Raw genomic sequence first — 15,189 nt, forward strand, 5'->3', positions numbered from 1 at the left:
GCCAAGTGCCTCCTGTCTCTGCAGGACTGACAGCAGGACCTTGGTCCTGAAGAACAACACCCTACTGCCCATGGCCTGGCAGCTCAGTGGGCTGGATGACCTTGCTGAGGACTTCTCACTGTCACAAGATAACGGCACCATTGATCCCCGCTCAGAGTTTGAAGTGACAGTGAATTTCAAGGCCCAGCAGATTGGCACCATTGAGAAGACCCTTCGACTAGAGGTGAGAGGGACTGTGCCCTGCCTGGCACAGTGAGCAGCCACGTGCTCTTAGGGACAGAGTCAGGAAGAGCTGCCCCTGACAGACACAAGGGTGCTGTGACCCCAACTTGTGCCTCTACACAGCGTTTGCCAGAACGTGCAGTGCATCCACATCCCCCAGATAAGCAGACACTGCACCCTGAGCCTGTAGCACAAGCACCTTGGCCCTGTGAATGGTTGAAGGTTGTTGTTTGGTTGTACAGACTGCAGCATGATCTCTACATTTCTCCTGGAGCTTGTCCAAACCTCTGGCATCGTGCAACAAACTCTGCCCCTGGCATTTTGTTCCCCATGGTTTAGGGGCTGCATTTCAGAGAGGGTGCTAGGTGATTGCAAAGGGTTGTCAATGCCACCTGCTCTGAGACACCCTACACTTCCTGTGGTTGTTCTTACATCCCTGTGCCTCTCAAGGAAGCTTTAGCAGCAGCATTCCCTGCTGTAGGAATGCAGAGTTGGGCTGATGGGGTTTTTTACTGCAGCAGAATCCCACTGGGACAGCCCATGAGATGAACGGGTTAGGAAAGCTTGGGTGTCCACCAACACTTGTGAAGCTGGGGAGGCCATAGGGGAAGCAGCCAGCAGAGACAAGGACTTAGAGGCTGTCTAGCAAAAGAATAATCTGAACAGTGTTTGTTTCTTGCTTCCTCAGGTTTCAGATACAGAAAACATCCTGGGGATTGTTCAGGTTGAAAACATCAAACTGTCTGCAGAGGTGTATGATGTTCTCCTGAGCATGGTCCTGCCTGAAGGTCAGTGGATGTCTCCCAAACACAGCAGTCCAGGTGCACTGCCTTACCTTGGGTGGTGGGTGACCAAAGCACTTGGGATGGGATGGGATGCAAGGATGGCATGGATACATAAAGCACATACCCTGCAAGCTGCATGGAATAAAGCACTGTCAGGGCACTGGCAGCCTAAAATCTCTCCCCTCTGAACTTTGAAGTGTGCAGCTTCACATGCAGGTTGGATTTGGGGGCTTTGAAACACCAGTGACGTGAACAGGCAGTTGGCAATTCCCACAGGCTCAGCACAGCATGTAAAGTGATGGGATTTGTGCTTGGAAGCGAGGAAATGGAAGCCGAGCTCCTTAGCTACTAAGCCTGCAGATATTTTGAGTAAGAAGAGAAAGGGCAGACAAGTAGCTGGAAAACCCTTCCAAGAACAGCAACTTGCTGAAAAGGGTTTTGTGCTGGGACCTCCATGTAGCTTGGGACCTGGTGTATTCTGCAGCAGCTCACAAATACCATGTCTGATCTCGCTCTGTGCGTTGTCTGCAGATGAAACCTTGGATTTTGGAACCATCCATGTCCTGGATAATGTGAAGACCGTCCTGACTCTAAAGAACAAAGGGTTGTACAACATTGAGTACAGGTGAGTCCAGCTGCCTGGTGGTGAGCATTTCCCTGGGTTCCCAGGCCTGCAGTCTCCCTCTGTCAATGGTTAGAACCTGTTTCCATGCTGGCTACCTCACAATAAACACAAAACCTGGGCTCCCTCAGCTATTTCACCAGAGATTCCAGCCACAAACTAGCAGTTCTCCACAGTTCAGCAGGGAACCCAAAGGAGAGCCCCAAGAATTTCAGGCACTGAAATGCTGAGATTCATTGCCTTTCTTTGATGGTCACCTCCTTTCTCCTTCTGAGACTCTGTAAAAGAGTGAATGAAAAATTTCAGTGTCAAGGCTTCTTGCAATAACCTCATGACTGTCTGTGCTCTCTGTCAGCATCCAGGATTCCCTGAGCAGAGCTGCACTCTCCCTTTTCTTCTTTTTCTGGTCCTATGCAAAGTCCTGGCTGTGCTGGCAGCACCTCTACTTGTAACTGCAGAGATCTCCATTCCTTCCCTTTCTCCCCAGATTGATGCTGAAGGGTGCAGGTCCCAGGATGCGAGACTTGGCATCCCACTTCACTGTCAAGCCTCAGTCGGGCAAGCTGATCGCCTCCCAGCCTGGTGTGAATATTGAGATATTCTTCCACCCCACAAGGGAAATGCTCCTCAAGAACAGCCCCATCCTGTACTGCCAGGTGAGCTGCCTGGGCCAGGCTGTTACCACACGGTGTTTTGGGAGCATAAACAGGACAGGTGTCTAATGGAAGGAGGGCTTTAACTGGAGAATCCTCTCTCCTACGTACACAAACAAAGTCTTCAAAACCATTTGGGAGGCTTCCTAAGGGAGCTGAGAATCTGACTCTGGAGGAGGTGCTTTAACAGGGATGGGTGAACTGATGGAGGCCTGGGGTGGAGGCTGGGGACTGGAGTAGAGGCTGGCTGGCCTCTTTGCTTTGTTTACCACCCCTTCCTGTGGACACAGGTGATAGATGCCATCGCAGGGGAAGGAGGCCAGACTGTCGCCAACATCCCAGTGAGGGTGTCGGCCAGAGCTGCGTACAGCAAGTTCAGTATTGAGCCCGCCTCACCCATCAATTTCGGTGCCATGATGAAGGGCAGCAAGAAGACCCAGACTGTCGTGCTGGAGAACACAGGCACGATCAGCTTCAAATTCCACATCCAGCCAGCAACTGAGGATGCATCTTCACTGGAAAGCAAAAGGTACGAGAAGCCCTGCACCACCCTTCCTGCCTGAGGAGGCACCAGCCCACGGCTGAGATGAGGCAGGCAGCCAGACCTGGGCTATCGCCCATTTGCAGCCCTGCCTTGGGGAGAGGGAGCAAAACACGCCTCAGTGTCCCCATGTGTAGTAGGAAGCTGGTGCTCGAGCTGCTCTGTCCAGCAATGGGTGCTGCAGGCTGCTCTCTGGGAACCATCTGGAGCAGGAAGGCTTTCCTCTGTGAGGAGGAAGGCCAGCTTTGGCCTCAGAGAAAGGCAGGGGAGCTCAGCATGACAGATACCTCTGCTTTCTCCTCTCAGTTCAAAGCAAGGGGAATCTGTTCCATCAGCTAGGAAGTGCTCAGCGGGAAGGAAATCAAGCTTGACACAGGTGGGTGACTCCTGCTCCCCAACAATGCAGCTGCTGCAGGGGATGTGAGAAGATGCTGCTGTGCCCAGGCTGGGGGCTCATCTCCATTGGGTGGGACGTGGTCTGCAGGATGGAGTCCAGGATCTGCTCAGTCCCACTGACAGTCCTGTACTCTGGCTCTAACCTGCAGTTGTGGGGTCAGCAGAGGGGAGCAGGTCCTGTGTGTGATAGCTGCTGGCCAGCATGTGTCTGTGAACACCACAGAAGCAAAAACATCCCTCCTGAACTCCCAGTCCACAGAGCTCAGACAACATTTTTTTTTCTTCCTTTTCTTCATCTCATTCCCCTACCTCTCTCCCATCATTTCTCACAGCTGTTTCTGCTCTCCTGTTACCTCTGGAGGCTGAGGATCACAGCTACCACCTTCATTCTTTACACTCAATCTCCTTTCTCTCTGCCACTTGAGACAGGCTTGCAGCTCCTCTTGGCTTGTTGGGCTCAACCTGGAGCTGCCTTTGGGCCATGGAGTCATCTTTCCCTGCCCTGGGACTGGCTGCTTGGGCCCAGCTGGAGGCCAAGGCAGGACATACTCTTTGCTGGGGTGCTCAAGGCACAGCTATTACCCTTCAGCCTCTCCTGGAACTTCTTCTGCAGGGTCAGCTCAATGTGGGCATGTTCACGGTGTCCCCTTGCTCCGGCTCCATCGCTCCGTGGGGCCAGCAGCAGATCACGGTGGAGTGCCTGGCAGGGCAGGAGGGGACTTGTGAGGAGCAGCTGTACATTGACATCGTGGGCAGAGACCCCAGGGACAATCCCCTCGGCATTCCCTTTACCCTGACTGCCGAGTCCTGCCTGCCAGGTACGTGCTCTCCACAGGTTCCCTTGGCCAGACCTGCTGCTGATCAGCACCTCAACTTGCTGCTTGGATAGGGAGGCATGCTAGCCCTGGTGTCCCCCCTTGAAATCCTCAGAGTTTCCAGCCCTCTTAAGTCCACTGGTGGATTCATCCCTCCCCAGCTGAGAGGGATGCATGGAAGGATAAAAGGAAAGCAATGCTCTTTAAGACTCAGGTTGACTGAGCTCCATCCTCATAGCCAGCTCCCCGACCCAAAGCTGGGTTTAGCAGTTACCTGGGCAGAAAGAGCTTACCAAGCCTTCTCAGAGGCCAGCAAGGCCCAGATGAATGGAGGCTTCTTCATGCTCATCCCTCTGGTCTGTCCACAGCATTTGCTGAGGATGCGATGTTAATCTTCGAAGAATACCCGATCTGCAGCAGCACTGACCTCAGCCACAAGCTGCTCTCTGTGCACGGTGTGGGCCTGTTTGTGAGAGATGAAAACAAGTTCATCTTCAACAAGATTCTGGTTGGGCAAGAGGCTGAAGCCCACTTCAACATCTACAACACAAGTGCTCTGCCGTGTGACGTGGTCCTCTCCATCAGCCCCCTGCCAGGACAGGTAAGAACAGGAGGCCAAGGAGATGGTTGCCCTCTAAGGGCCATGTGAAAGCTGTTTTGTTCTCCAGATTGCTTTCTGTGGCCCACACTAGCTCAGTGTAGGTCAAACTTCAGGGCAGAGCAGCAGAGCCAGGGAACAGTTGTGTTGAATTCTCATGTCTTGGGCAAGGTTTTGGCTCACACCTCTGGGTCTTTGGTGGGAGAAGTGAATCCTTCTGAACCTCTCTTGGAAGCACACTCAGAGAGGGGCTGTTATCAACTGACATGCCAGGGCTCAAAGCAGAGCATCTCCTCAGGCTCCCTGGCTTTTCCTCTCTCTGAAGGCCAGTTGTAGGTTATTTGCAGGGTTTTCCATGCAGTGACCACCTCCCACATAGGGCAGGGCAGCTGCCAGCACTCAGAACACACAATGCTTTAGCACAAGGTCAGCATTCCCTGCTTGAACAACTCATCCTTAAAACAACAGCCCCTGAGTTCACAGCCCATAAACACACCTCTAGGAGGGCTGTGAAAATGGGAAGAGCTGTCACAATGCAAGATTTTTGCCTGGCTGGCTGCTATTCATGGAAAAGAGAAGCCAGGAGAAAACTGCTTCTTGTAGAAAAGTCTCCATAGCATGACAAGAAAAAACTCTTCTTCTTACAAGGACTGATCAAAGACTATTGTAGAGTTGATACTGCTTTACCATCCCAGGTTTTGTCTCCCAGTGGTCAGCTGGGAAAAGAAAAAGTTGGGTAGGGGGAGAAAAAGTGTTCTGGAGGTTTTATTCTGATGTTTCTTATTCCTGTAGTCCTGTTGATAAAATTTCTTTATTCCTTTTAAGTTTTAAACCTGTTTTACCCTTCTCCTAATCCATAGTTCACAACAAAAAATGCATAAGTGTCCTGGTGATATTAGCCAGTGCTAAACCCCACCACATTATTTAGTGCATTGACTGAGAAACTCCAATTAGCAAATCTAAACCACTACAGACATGCTGTTTTCAGTAATGCTTTTATGAATGAAACTGTGTCGTGCTGGAAGGTGTTTTCTCCTAACACTGCTCTCTGGCTTCCCCCAAGGAAAAAGGCCCTATCACCGTTTTCAAGTTGCATCCAGTCCAGATGTCCATTCCCGGCTCATCCCACGCTGTTGCTACAGTGACCTTCACCCCTCCAGATGAGCAGAACTACGACTGCACTTTTAAGGCTTCCCTTGTCATCCCCAAATGGTAATTGACCCTGAGAAATATTGGGGGAGGCCTCTCTGACAGCTGCCTCTCCACTGGGAAGGCACAGACCTCTTGTTAGCTCTAATGCTCTCAGCAGCCTTAGGCAGAGTACTTGGCATGAGATGATCTGGGAGGCAGTCACTGTTGGATAGAGCAGAAAAATGAGGCAGATTTGTCATACAGGTTTAGCCTGTATGAGCAAATAGGAAGACAGGGAAATAGGTAGCCAACTGGAAGTTACTGAGATGTGCTACAGCTGAGCTGGGCATTTCCAAGGACAGAAGCTTAGATGGATCAGTTTCTGTGGCAGCAAGTCAGCAGTCACAATTTCCTCTTGGTTTCTGTGACATTAATGATCCTCTGTGATTCCCTGCATTCATGAAGCTATTTCATGTGAGTGATGGGAGCTGGTATGAAAGAGGAGCCCTGTTCCTCTGCACTGGGACCTGTGTACAGGGGCTTTGACCTGCCCTTCCTCAAGCCTTTAGTGGCTGAATTGGAGCCAGAGAAGTCTAATTGCTAATAAGCAATTGCTTTTCTATTGTTCTTGGAAATGATCTTGGTGGATGGTGACAATGATTTCTTTTTGCCTTCTTGCTTTTGTACTGCTTTCATGCTGTGCTTTTTTTGCTTGTTGCCTATGTCTCATCTCACTGCAGCCAGGGGATTTGCCATATCTCATCTGGTGCCTCATTATGTATCTGCTGTACTGCATGATTGAATTAAGTGGAATTACTTTTAACTGTTACTGTGGAAGGCTCTGGCTCTTTGGACAGGTTCCTCTTGTGAATGGCCCTGAGGGGATTGGGAAGAGGCTGGTGGGGGGCTGTGTTGTGGGCTACAGGAGCACCAGGCAGGGAAAACAGTGTGGACTGCCCCTGCTGCTTGGCTTGCCCAGTGAGAAATGGGTTAGTGCCAGCTGGAATTGTTTGTGTGCCTCTCCTGCAGCTCTGTGAAAATCAAGCCCCAAATCCTGAGCTTCACCATCAGTGGGAGGGGGCACGAGCCGCAGGTGACAGTCGTGTGCCCGAGAGCTCGCAGCAAGAGAGGAAATGCCGTGCTGCGCTTCCAGAGGCTCCAGCTGGGGGATTTAGAGATGCTCCCCCTGGTCGTCCGTAACAACGGCATCGTACCTGTCAAGGTGAGGACCTGCTCAAGGAATGGTCTGGTTTGGGAATAAGTGCTTGTGGCACAGGGGGAGGGTCCCAAAAACCATGGCAGACCTGGCAAGAGGTGTCACAAATTCTTTTTAAGCAAGGGACTGACATCTGTTCTCCAAGAAGGGAGTTCTTGAAAATTTTCCATCCAGTCTTTCTTCTTTAAGTTGAACACAAGGAAGGTGGTGGAGTATTTCCCCCCATCTTTCAGGTTTGTTCTCAAGGAATGTGTGATTTTCCAGTTCCATTAGGTTGTATTCCCCAGTTTACTATATTTTAAGCAAACTTAGTTGTGGTTTAATTATATTCTGCTTATTGCTTTCTGTCCTGTTTGGTTCCGTGTTGGTTCAATCCAAATGGCTCTAAAGAGCCCTTTTTCCCAGCTGGTTTGACTTAACTTTTGTGCTCAGTGCTGTTTGCAGTGGGAGAGGTGCTGGGTTCCTATGCAGGACCAGCAGCACTGTGGTGTCAGTCCCTGTGCCATCCTGTACTCACACCAGTATCATTGTGCTCTGTGTTCCCTTTTCTCAGTTTATGTTACACCTGGAGGATGAGCATGGAGCATTCTTCTTGAAAGCCAGGCGCTCCACACTGGAGAGATTCCACACTGAAGATGTGGGAGAGGACTCTGTTGAAAATGGTAAATTCGTTAACCATGAAGTGCGATGGTGCACAGAGGGAAAACGTGTGCCCTGCTCTTGGCTTCTCTGAGCTGCAGCCAGATGTTGGACACACTTTCTTTCCTTGGGCTCTCTGTCCCCCGAGCTTTTCATGGGGACCTTTTCCAGGGTTTCCTCCTAGCAAGGAGTAGGAAGTTCTTGTGTTCTTCTAGACGTGGTGGGCTGGGTTCTGGGGGACTCTCACTGCCTCAGTGCAGCCTCTGAGGTATTTGCAGCATGTGGCAAGGTCCCAGCCTGAACGGACACAGCCCTTCAGCACACAGGCAGCCAGCAGAAGCCCAAAGTGCTCTTTGGCTCAGCTTTCCATGTGGCTGGAGCTGTCTGGAAGCGATGGAATGAGGGCTGGGCATCAACCTGAGGTTAAGCTGCTTAAGTGGTGATGTGTCTGGAGATGGCAGTCTTGTGAACATAAGAAGAGGGTCGGGAACCACTGCGGGTAGAACAACCTGTGCTCAGAAGGCAGCTGGTTTCAACCTTCTGTTCCTCATATATGGAAATATTTCCTCTGTACAACTGTATCACTTAATTCTGATTTCCATTGCTGTGCAGAGAGCAAGCCCCCAGGGAAGCCTCTCCTGCTTCTGCATCGTGGGCAATCGGCAGAGTTTGATGTCATTTTCAATCCCACCCTGGCTCAACGTGTGGAAGGGAAGATCCGCGTTTTAGTGGGGGACACCTACTCTGACAAGACCCTGATAGAGCTGGTGGGTGAAGGCCACAAGGATGAATTCAGCTTTGACTGTCTAGAGGAAGACCCACAGTTGAGGAATGATAAGAGCAGTTTGAACAAAGACATCATTGATGGTAAGAGAGGAGAGGCTGCCAAGGTGGAACAAGGAAGAAGAAAATATCTGATCATGTGTGTCCTCTCTCTAGGCAGGCCTGGGCTGTCACCCCTGGACATGGAGGCCTGTGGGTGTGGCAGCCATGCATGCAGAGCAGTGTGTGCTGTGCTGCATGGCGCTGGCTCAGGGGTGTGCCAGGGTGTTTCCCTGAAAGTGGTGGGATGGGGAACTGCCTGGGGAGCTCCCTGCCAGAGGGAGGAAGGCTTGGAGCAAGGAAGCATTGAACATACAGGAGTCTGTGCATGTGAGGGGGGTGGGGTGGAACTCCCTGCATGCTGAGATCCCTTGCTTTCCTCCTTAACAGCTGTCAGACTGAACCACATCCAGTTTGGGGACTGTCCTGTTGGGAAGCCCTGCCACAGGATCTTCACCATCACCAACCACACCGGCATGATGTTCATGCGCTTCGAGTGGGAGGCAGACGTCCCATTCCAGTTCTCCCCCAGGGTGAGTGGGGGCTGCTCTGCCTTTCCCCATTGCTCAAGCCCTGCCCTGGCATTCCTGGGAGCTGGCAGGGAGACCTCACATGCCAGTGCTAGCCCATTCCAGTGCCACACAGGAGATGCACTCCCTGGCTTGGCTGGGCCAAGGCTGCCAGCCTTGCAGAAAAGGCTTCGCGTTATGGGAGGTGGTACCTTCTCTTCATACTTTTGTCTATCAAACTTCACAGAAATCCACACTGAGGTGCAGGTTCCTGGCACAGCTGCTCACCACATCAGTCCCCTTTGCTATATCAGTCCTGCCCTTGGCAGTGCTTCCAGTTTGGTCTTGATTCCCTGATTCTCCCTAGGTGGGACATCTCCACCCTGGCTGCACCAAGGCCATCACAGTGACCTTGAAATCAGATGTCCCAGCCACCTTCAGGAGGCACCTTGTGAAATGTAAGGTGACCAAGATCAAATTTGAGCTGCCACTATGGAATGTTCCGGACTGGGACGACGAAATGCACACTGTCATGTGGAAGGACATCACCGGGAACCAGGAGCCAGCAGCCCAATGGCCTGAAAAAGAGAAGGTAAGAAGCAAAATGGCAAACAAAGCCACCACAGCTTTTCCAAAAAGAACCACCATAACACCATCACTGCTGGCTGAGCAGCTCCTGCTTCCTCTGGACACTGGACAGCCCTGAGGTTCACCAGCAGGGCATTCTAGGGGAGAGGTGGATGCACATGACCCTCACACAAGAGGGAAAGCCTTTAGACAAGAGACCATTAGCCACACACTATCAGTCTGGGCCACAAGCACAAGTGCTGCAGCCCATGTTGAATGGGAGACAATGTTTTTGATTATCTCATTTTATGGTGTTTGAAATCTCTCCATATGATTTGGTGCCTTTTCACCAACAAGGAGTTAAGTCTGCTGCACTCTGTCTCTTCTTTAGAAGTGGAGACAAATACACTTCTACTGCACCTGCTGGTGAATGCCAAGGTTTGTCTCCATGGATACCAGAGATTTTGGTTGTGGTCTCTGTATTGGGAGGGTTATCTCATCATGGAGTAGCCCAGGCACTGTGTGACCGTATGGAGGAGTCTGAAGAAGGATCATCTCTGGAGACTCTTGCTTTTATTGTCATTATTGCCAAACACACTCAGCTTGGGTGAAGGCTCTTTCCAAGTTTCTGGACCATTTTAAGGCCTCTAAACCATCCTCTTTTCTATCAGAACATCTGCAGTTGGACACTTTCCTAGTGAGATCTTTCACGTTCCAAAATGCCCATCCCCAGCTGCCAGCAGTGTGGCTGCTGCTCCACAGGTGACATCTGGAGAGCACTTTCTCCTAAGACAAGAAGAAAAAAGTGCTTCCTAGAAGTCTGCAGTCATGGGGTTCTCCACCCACAGAGCTCCAGCAGGGGAACTTAACCCTAATTTTGAGACCTGCTGGATTTCTAGGGGACCAGGGAAAAAGTCAGTCCCTCTCCAAGGTTGAAGTACAGGGATTGGAACGCCGCTGTAGTCTCCATGGGTACATTAACAGCTGTGCTAGGACTGCTTTGATCAGTGGGCAGAAACAACTACTGCAGCACAACAGTCCCCATTCTGTCATCTTTCCAGGGAAGTAAAAGTGAATGGTCCTTTCTAGTCCCTCTATGAGGCTGATGTTGGAGGCCCAAAGATTCCCTTCTCAGCCTGACTTTCTGGGCTCTGCTCAGCGATTCTTTTCTCCTCTTTTGCAGACAGTGGAGACAGTCCCGGAACCGGCTCACACTGTGCTGAAGAAGAGCGGCCAGGAGGCTGAGCTGTGCCTCAGTGCCTTGGTTGCCTACGCCCAGTTCAAACTGGACACAGTCGTGGTTCAGCTCAAGGACACCTTGCCCTTCCAGACAAGGACAGCCACGTGAGTGCTGAGGCCAGGCAGGGCCCTGCCAGCGGGAGCTGCCTTTGTGGAACTTTGTGCTGGCCGTGGCTGGGGAGACAAAACTCACGACTCGAGCTCCAGGTGCTCAGGAGACAAAACAGCCTCGTTCATTATTCAGAGCTCACTGAAATACCCAATGCAAATCTCCTGAGCTAGACAGCCATTGGCTGAGATCTCTCTCCTGCCCAACTTCCTGGCCAGTGCTGTGCTCACTTCTCAGCTTGGATGGGGCTGGCCAAGGGTCCCCTGTAACTTACCTGGGAACACGTTCAGGCATGAACTAGGCCAGCTGAATTGGATTTGTGTTATGGCCACATTCACTGTGTCCAGTCCAGACCAGCTGTACTGTGACAATGCTGTGACACCTTTGCCCAGGGCTGACCCAGTGCCTGCTTCCCAGAACTCCACCCCAGCCAAAACCAGCACAGGCTTGTTCACATGCATGCCAAGCCAAGCAGGAGAGGGTGGTCAGGAGAGGCTCAATGCTGCCATTTTCTGCTGAGAACAGCCACGGGTTTGCTTTCACTGCGTGTCACCTGTCCTCATCTGCTCAAGAATAAGTTTGCAGTCAAACAAGACCTAAAGAAAGTCCAAAGTAAGCCCCTTAGCTTCAATGTCCTGGGCACCATGTTGGCCCTTTCCTCTTCAACTTCCAGACTTCGAAATACTTTTCTGGGCCACCCAGGAAAGACAGCAGTCTGAGCATGGCAGGGTTGCCTGGGGAAGAAGATGCTCCTCAGCAGAAAGTGGTAGCAGGAGTCCCTCAGACAATGTTACTGTACTATTTGCTTTCTATTTATTGGACTTTTTTTTTTAATTCCTCCTTCTTGCTTTTCAGTTTCAGGATGCACAACACAGGGAAGGTGGCCCTGGAATACTTCTGGGAGGAAGCTGCTCCTGCAGATAGTGAAGCAGTGAGGATGCCATATTCAACCTCTCTGATGGGTAAGGGCATTTCACTTGGTAGCTGAGGGCCTGGGGAGAAGACCCTGCCCCTTCACCCCAAAACTTGAATTGCTTTTTCCTCCTTGTCCACACGTTCACTTTCATCAGCATCTTCCCAGCTGCAGCTGGAGAGTTTTCTCCTTGCCCCCTCTGCCTTTCAGCCCCTTTTGTTCTTGCTCTGCCACTTCAGCTCTGCAAAGGAGCTGAGCCAGGCTCTGGGGAGAGCCACGTGCTGGGTCAGGACTGGGAGGGGGGACATCAGGTCATTGCTTTGAGAAGTCTGAGTCTGGGGAGAGCAATGGTGTAACGAGTGAGCTGCCCTGCAGCCACTGTCTGTGTGCAGTTCCCCACTCCAGGGCAGCTGCAAAGTCACTGTCTAAAACCAGCTCCTGCTTTGGCATAGGAGTGTGTGCTGCAGCAGAGACCCTGCTCCCAGAAGCTCTGTTCCCTGCTGGGAACTTGGCCAGAGATGCTCCGAGTGCATCCCAGCTCTCTTCCACCTATGTGCTGCTGCAGGAGGCAGCGTTGCTGGCAACACAGATTTTGTCTTTGAATGGTGTCCTCTTCCTCTCTGCAGGTGGGCTCATCTCTGCTCCTGTTGTAAGGCAGCGCAGAAAGCTGGTGCTTCTTTTCCGGGGGGAGCAGGACCATCCTTTTGAGACGCATCCTTCTGAGCTGCGGCGCCTACAGTGGCTTGCCGAGGAGCAGCAAGATTCCGAGCAGGAACAGCTGCAGGATTCCGAGCAGGAACAGCAAGATTCTGACCAGGAGCAGCTTTCTGAGGAAGAGCTGCTGGATGCCAAGCAGAAGAAGAGTTCCAAGAAGTGGTGCCGCTCCAAGGAATGGAATCTCTCCCCGCAGCGTGCCACTTCCTCCCTGGAAGTCCTCCCAGATGTCACCCATGACCAGTCACTGTTCTCCATCAACCCCAACTTCGGCACCATCGCTCCTGGCCAGAAGAAGACCTTTCATGTGCTCTTCTCCCCAAAGGATGTGGGGAACTTTGAGACCACCATGCTGTGCAGGTGGGAAACATGGACACACTTGCCAACTCACACTTCTGATGGCTATCACTGAATCACAGGGTGGGACAGGGTGGAAGGGACCACAGGAGGTCATCTGGTCCCACTTCCCTACTCAAGCGGGGTCATCCCAGAGCACATGGCACAGAGCAGTGTCCAGAGGGCTCTGCAATAATTCCAGTGAGGGACACTCCACACCCTCTCTGGGCAGCCTGTCACCCGCAAAGGGAAGAAGTTCTTCCTCAGGTTCAGGTGCAACTTCCTGTTCAGGTTCTGCCCGTTGCCTCTTATGCTATTGCTGGGCATCACCAAGCACAGCCTGGTTCATCCCCTAACACCCTCCCTTCAGTCCCTCTGACCGGGATGGGGAGGTGGGCCTGGAGACAAGCAGTCCCAGAGAGGCAGCAGCTCCCACAGGAGCGCAGAGAGATCATCTGGCCTTGGTAGGGAGACACTGGCAAAAGACACTGTATGAAACATTAAGCTCCTGGAGGGTTGCAAGATCTTGAATGAGAGACCCAGGGACCAGCCAGTCCCTAGCTCTGCTTCTGGCACAGAGCTGCTCACTGCTTGCACAGAGGGAGGATGCAATGCTGTGTGCTCTGCAAGGAGGCAGAAAAGCGTCTGGCTGGAAATGTTTCTCTGGCTAATACCAGTCCCTTTCTCCCCAGCATTCCTAACCTGGAGCAGACTCACAGGACGGTGCAGGTGGTTCTGAAAGGCAGAGCCCGGCAGTGGAAGCGTTTTGAAAAACCGAAATGCTCTGCCTTACAGCAGACAGAGGAAGGCCAGGGACACAAGAAGCAGCTGCACTGGCAACCAACACCACAGTGACAGCATTTGTGTCAGCTGGAGCATCCAGCAGGAGCCAGCAACATCTTGTTTCCTACTGCTGATGGTGTCCCACCCTTTACATGCGACCTCTGCAGCTGCCCTTCCCAGCTCCAGCCATCATCATCTTTTAATTAATTTTGTTAATTAAATAATTGTTTGTTAATTTGTTAAATAACTTAAGTTTCAGTTAACTGTAAATAAACACTTGCTAATAAGTTGTTAACTGTTAGCCATGGTGCCAGAGATCTTTCCTTAAACCCCACTACCCCAGTTCAAACCCCCAAGTTAGTACATTCTGAGGTTCCCCCCAGTTGTCTCCAGTTACTCCGTTCACCCTCTCCTCCCTGGTGTACCCAGAATGGCTCCTGGAGAGCACAAGATGATGGGGACCGCATGGCCAGGCCCCTCCCTTGTACTTCTCCTCCCCAAAATCCTTTCCTTCTTCCTACTTCCAACCCCTTCTTCCCTGATGCTCCTCCCCCTGTTATCTCTCCTCCTCCAGTTGTCCCTCCCCTTCCTGTCCCCGCGGACCCCTCCTTCTCCACTTGGGCTCCTCCTCCTGAAAAGGTCCCCACCCCTTCCTTTCACAATGGCCCCTCCTCTGAGCCCTCCTCTTTCCCCTGCAGCACCGCCAACCCTCTTCTGACTTTCAGATCCCACACCCCTCCTTCTGGTTCCCACACCCTGTGAGCCACAAGTGCCGAGCCCAGGAACTGGAACCCAGAACAGGAGACCCTTCCTCTTGCCACTCCAATTATGTTCAATTATGTGGGAGTGTGCTTCTGGAATGAGAGCCATTCTCATTTCAAAACAAAAGAGAACTCTGCAAAGCCCAGAAAGAGTTTGGAAAGGGAAGCAAATATTTTAAGGGCCTTTTAAAGGCCACCCTCTCCTCCAATCTCTCGGTCCCGTATGACCTCCATGATTTATTTTCGTGCCTCCTTACCCCATCAGAATATCTTGCATGGGAGGGGGCATGGAAGAGGTCATTACAGGCCGAATGTTCTGAGCTATTGCAAAGTTCCGACAGCGCCCTTGATGCCATTGGGAATAAAATAACAACCGAGCACTTGAGCGGTGATGGGGAATGGGCACAGGCGAAGGACCAGGCCCGGGTTTTGCCAAGGCCGGTCCTTGAAAAGATCAAAACAGCTGCAGAGAAAGCGTTCCTCACGTTACCATCCAGAGAACCCCAAGCGAGTTCCACAATCATTCTGCACCAGCATTTTTGAGAAGAGTTGGCCGTCACACTGGGAATTGAAACCATGGCAGGCACCATACAGGGCATGGGGGGAGCTTGTTCTTGTTATCTTTTCTATTTTTAAGAGATGTTGTTAAGAGATACGGAAATTCTGTGCACTGACAGAGCCCTTGTAAGAACTGTAAATTAGTACAATGCCTTTGGGTTTAAATTCAAGCCAGAAGCACCCCTGCTCCCAGAGCAGCAACCCTTCTGTCACTGCTCTCGGACTGCAGCTTCACAAACAGGTGAAACAAACAGACCTCA

At 51.6% G+C, this 15,189-nt stretch overlaps 1 protein-coding gene across 1 annotated transcript in view; it reads left to right on the top strand.

The window, feature by feature from the left end:
* The window catches only part of LOC147645789 (axonemal central pair apparatus protein HYDIN-like), a 56,815-nt gene extending 42,904 nt beyond the window's left edge, over positions 1–13,911 (top strand). The window contains exons 42-59 of the mRNA XM_086874218.1: positions 25–223; positions 911–1,010; positions 1,539–1,632; positions 2,117–2,285; positions 2,573–2,811; positions 3,130–3,199; positions 3,833–4,037; positions 4,403–4,635; positions 5,696–5,844; positions 6,793–6,985; positions 7,533–7,641; positions 8,231–8,485; positions 8,831–8,973; positions 9,317–9,541; positions 10,700–10,860; positions 11,720–11,826; positions 12,404–12,851; positions 13,520–13,911. Of these exons, the coding sequence (XP_086730344.1) occupies positions 25–223; positions 911–1,010; positions 1,539–1,632; positions 2,117–2,285; positions 2,573–2,811; positions 3,130–3,199; positions 3,833–4,037; positions 4,403–4,635; positions 5,696–5,844; positions 6,793–6,985; positions 7,533–7,641; positions 8,231–8,485; positions 8,831–8,973; positions 9,317–9,541; positions 10,700–10,860; positions 11,720–11,826; positions 12,404–12,851; positions 13,520–13,682 (3,262 nt within the window). The 3' untranslated portion in view covers positions 13,683–13,911. The remainder of the gene's footprint in view (positions 1–24; positions 224–910; positions 1,011–1,538; positions 1,633–2,116; positions 2,286–2,572; positions 2,812–3,129; positions 3,200–3,832; positions 4,038–4,402; positions 4,636–5,695; positions 5,845–6,792; positions 6,986–7,532; positions 7,642–8,230; positions 8,486–8,830; positions 8,974–9,316; positions 9,542–10,699; positions 10,861–11,719; positions 11,827–12,403; positions 12,852–13,519) is intronic.
* Positions 13,912–15,189: the final 1,278 nt, after the last annotated feature.

Source organism: Cyanistes caeruleus, unplaced genomic scaffold, assembly GCF_971803275.1.
Source record: "Cyanistes caeruleus unplaced genomic scaffold, bCyaCae1.hap1.1 HAP1_SCAFFOLD_171, whole genome shotgun sequence".
Lineage (NCBI taxonomy): Eukaryota > Metazoa > Chordata > Aves > Passeriformes > Paridae > Cyanistes > Cyanistes caeruleus.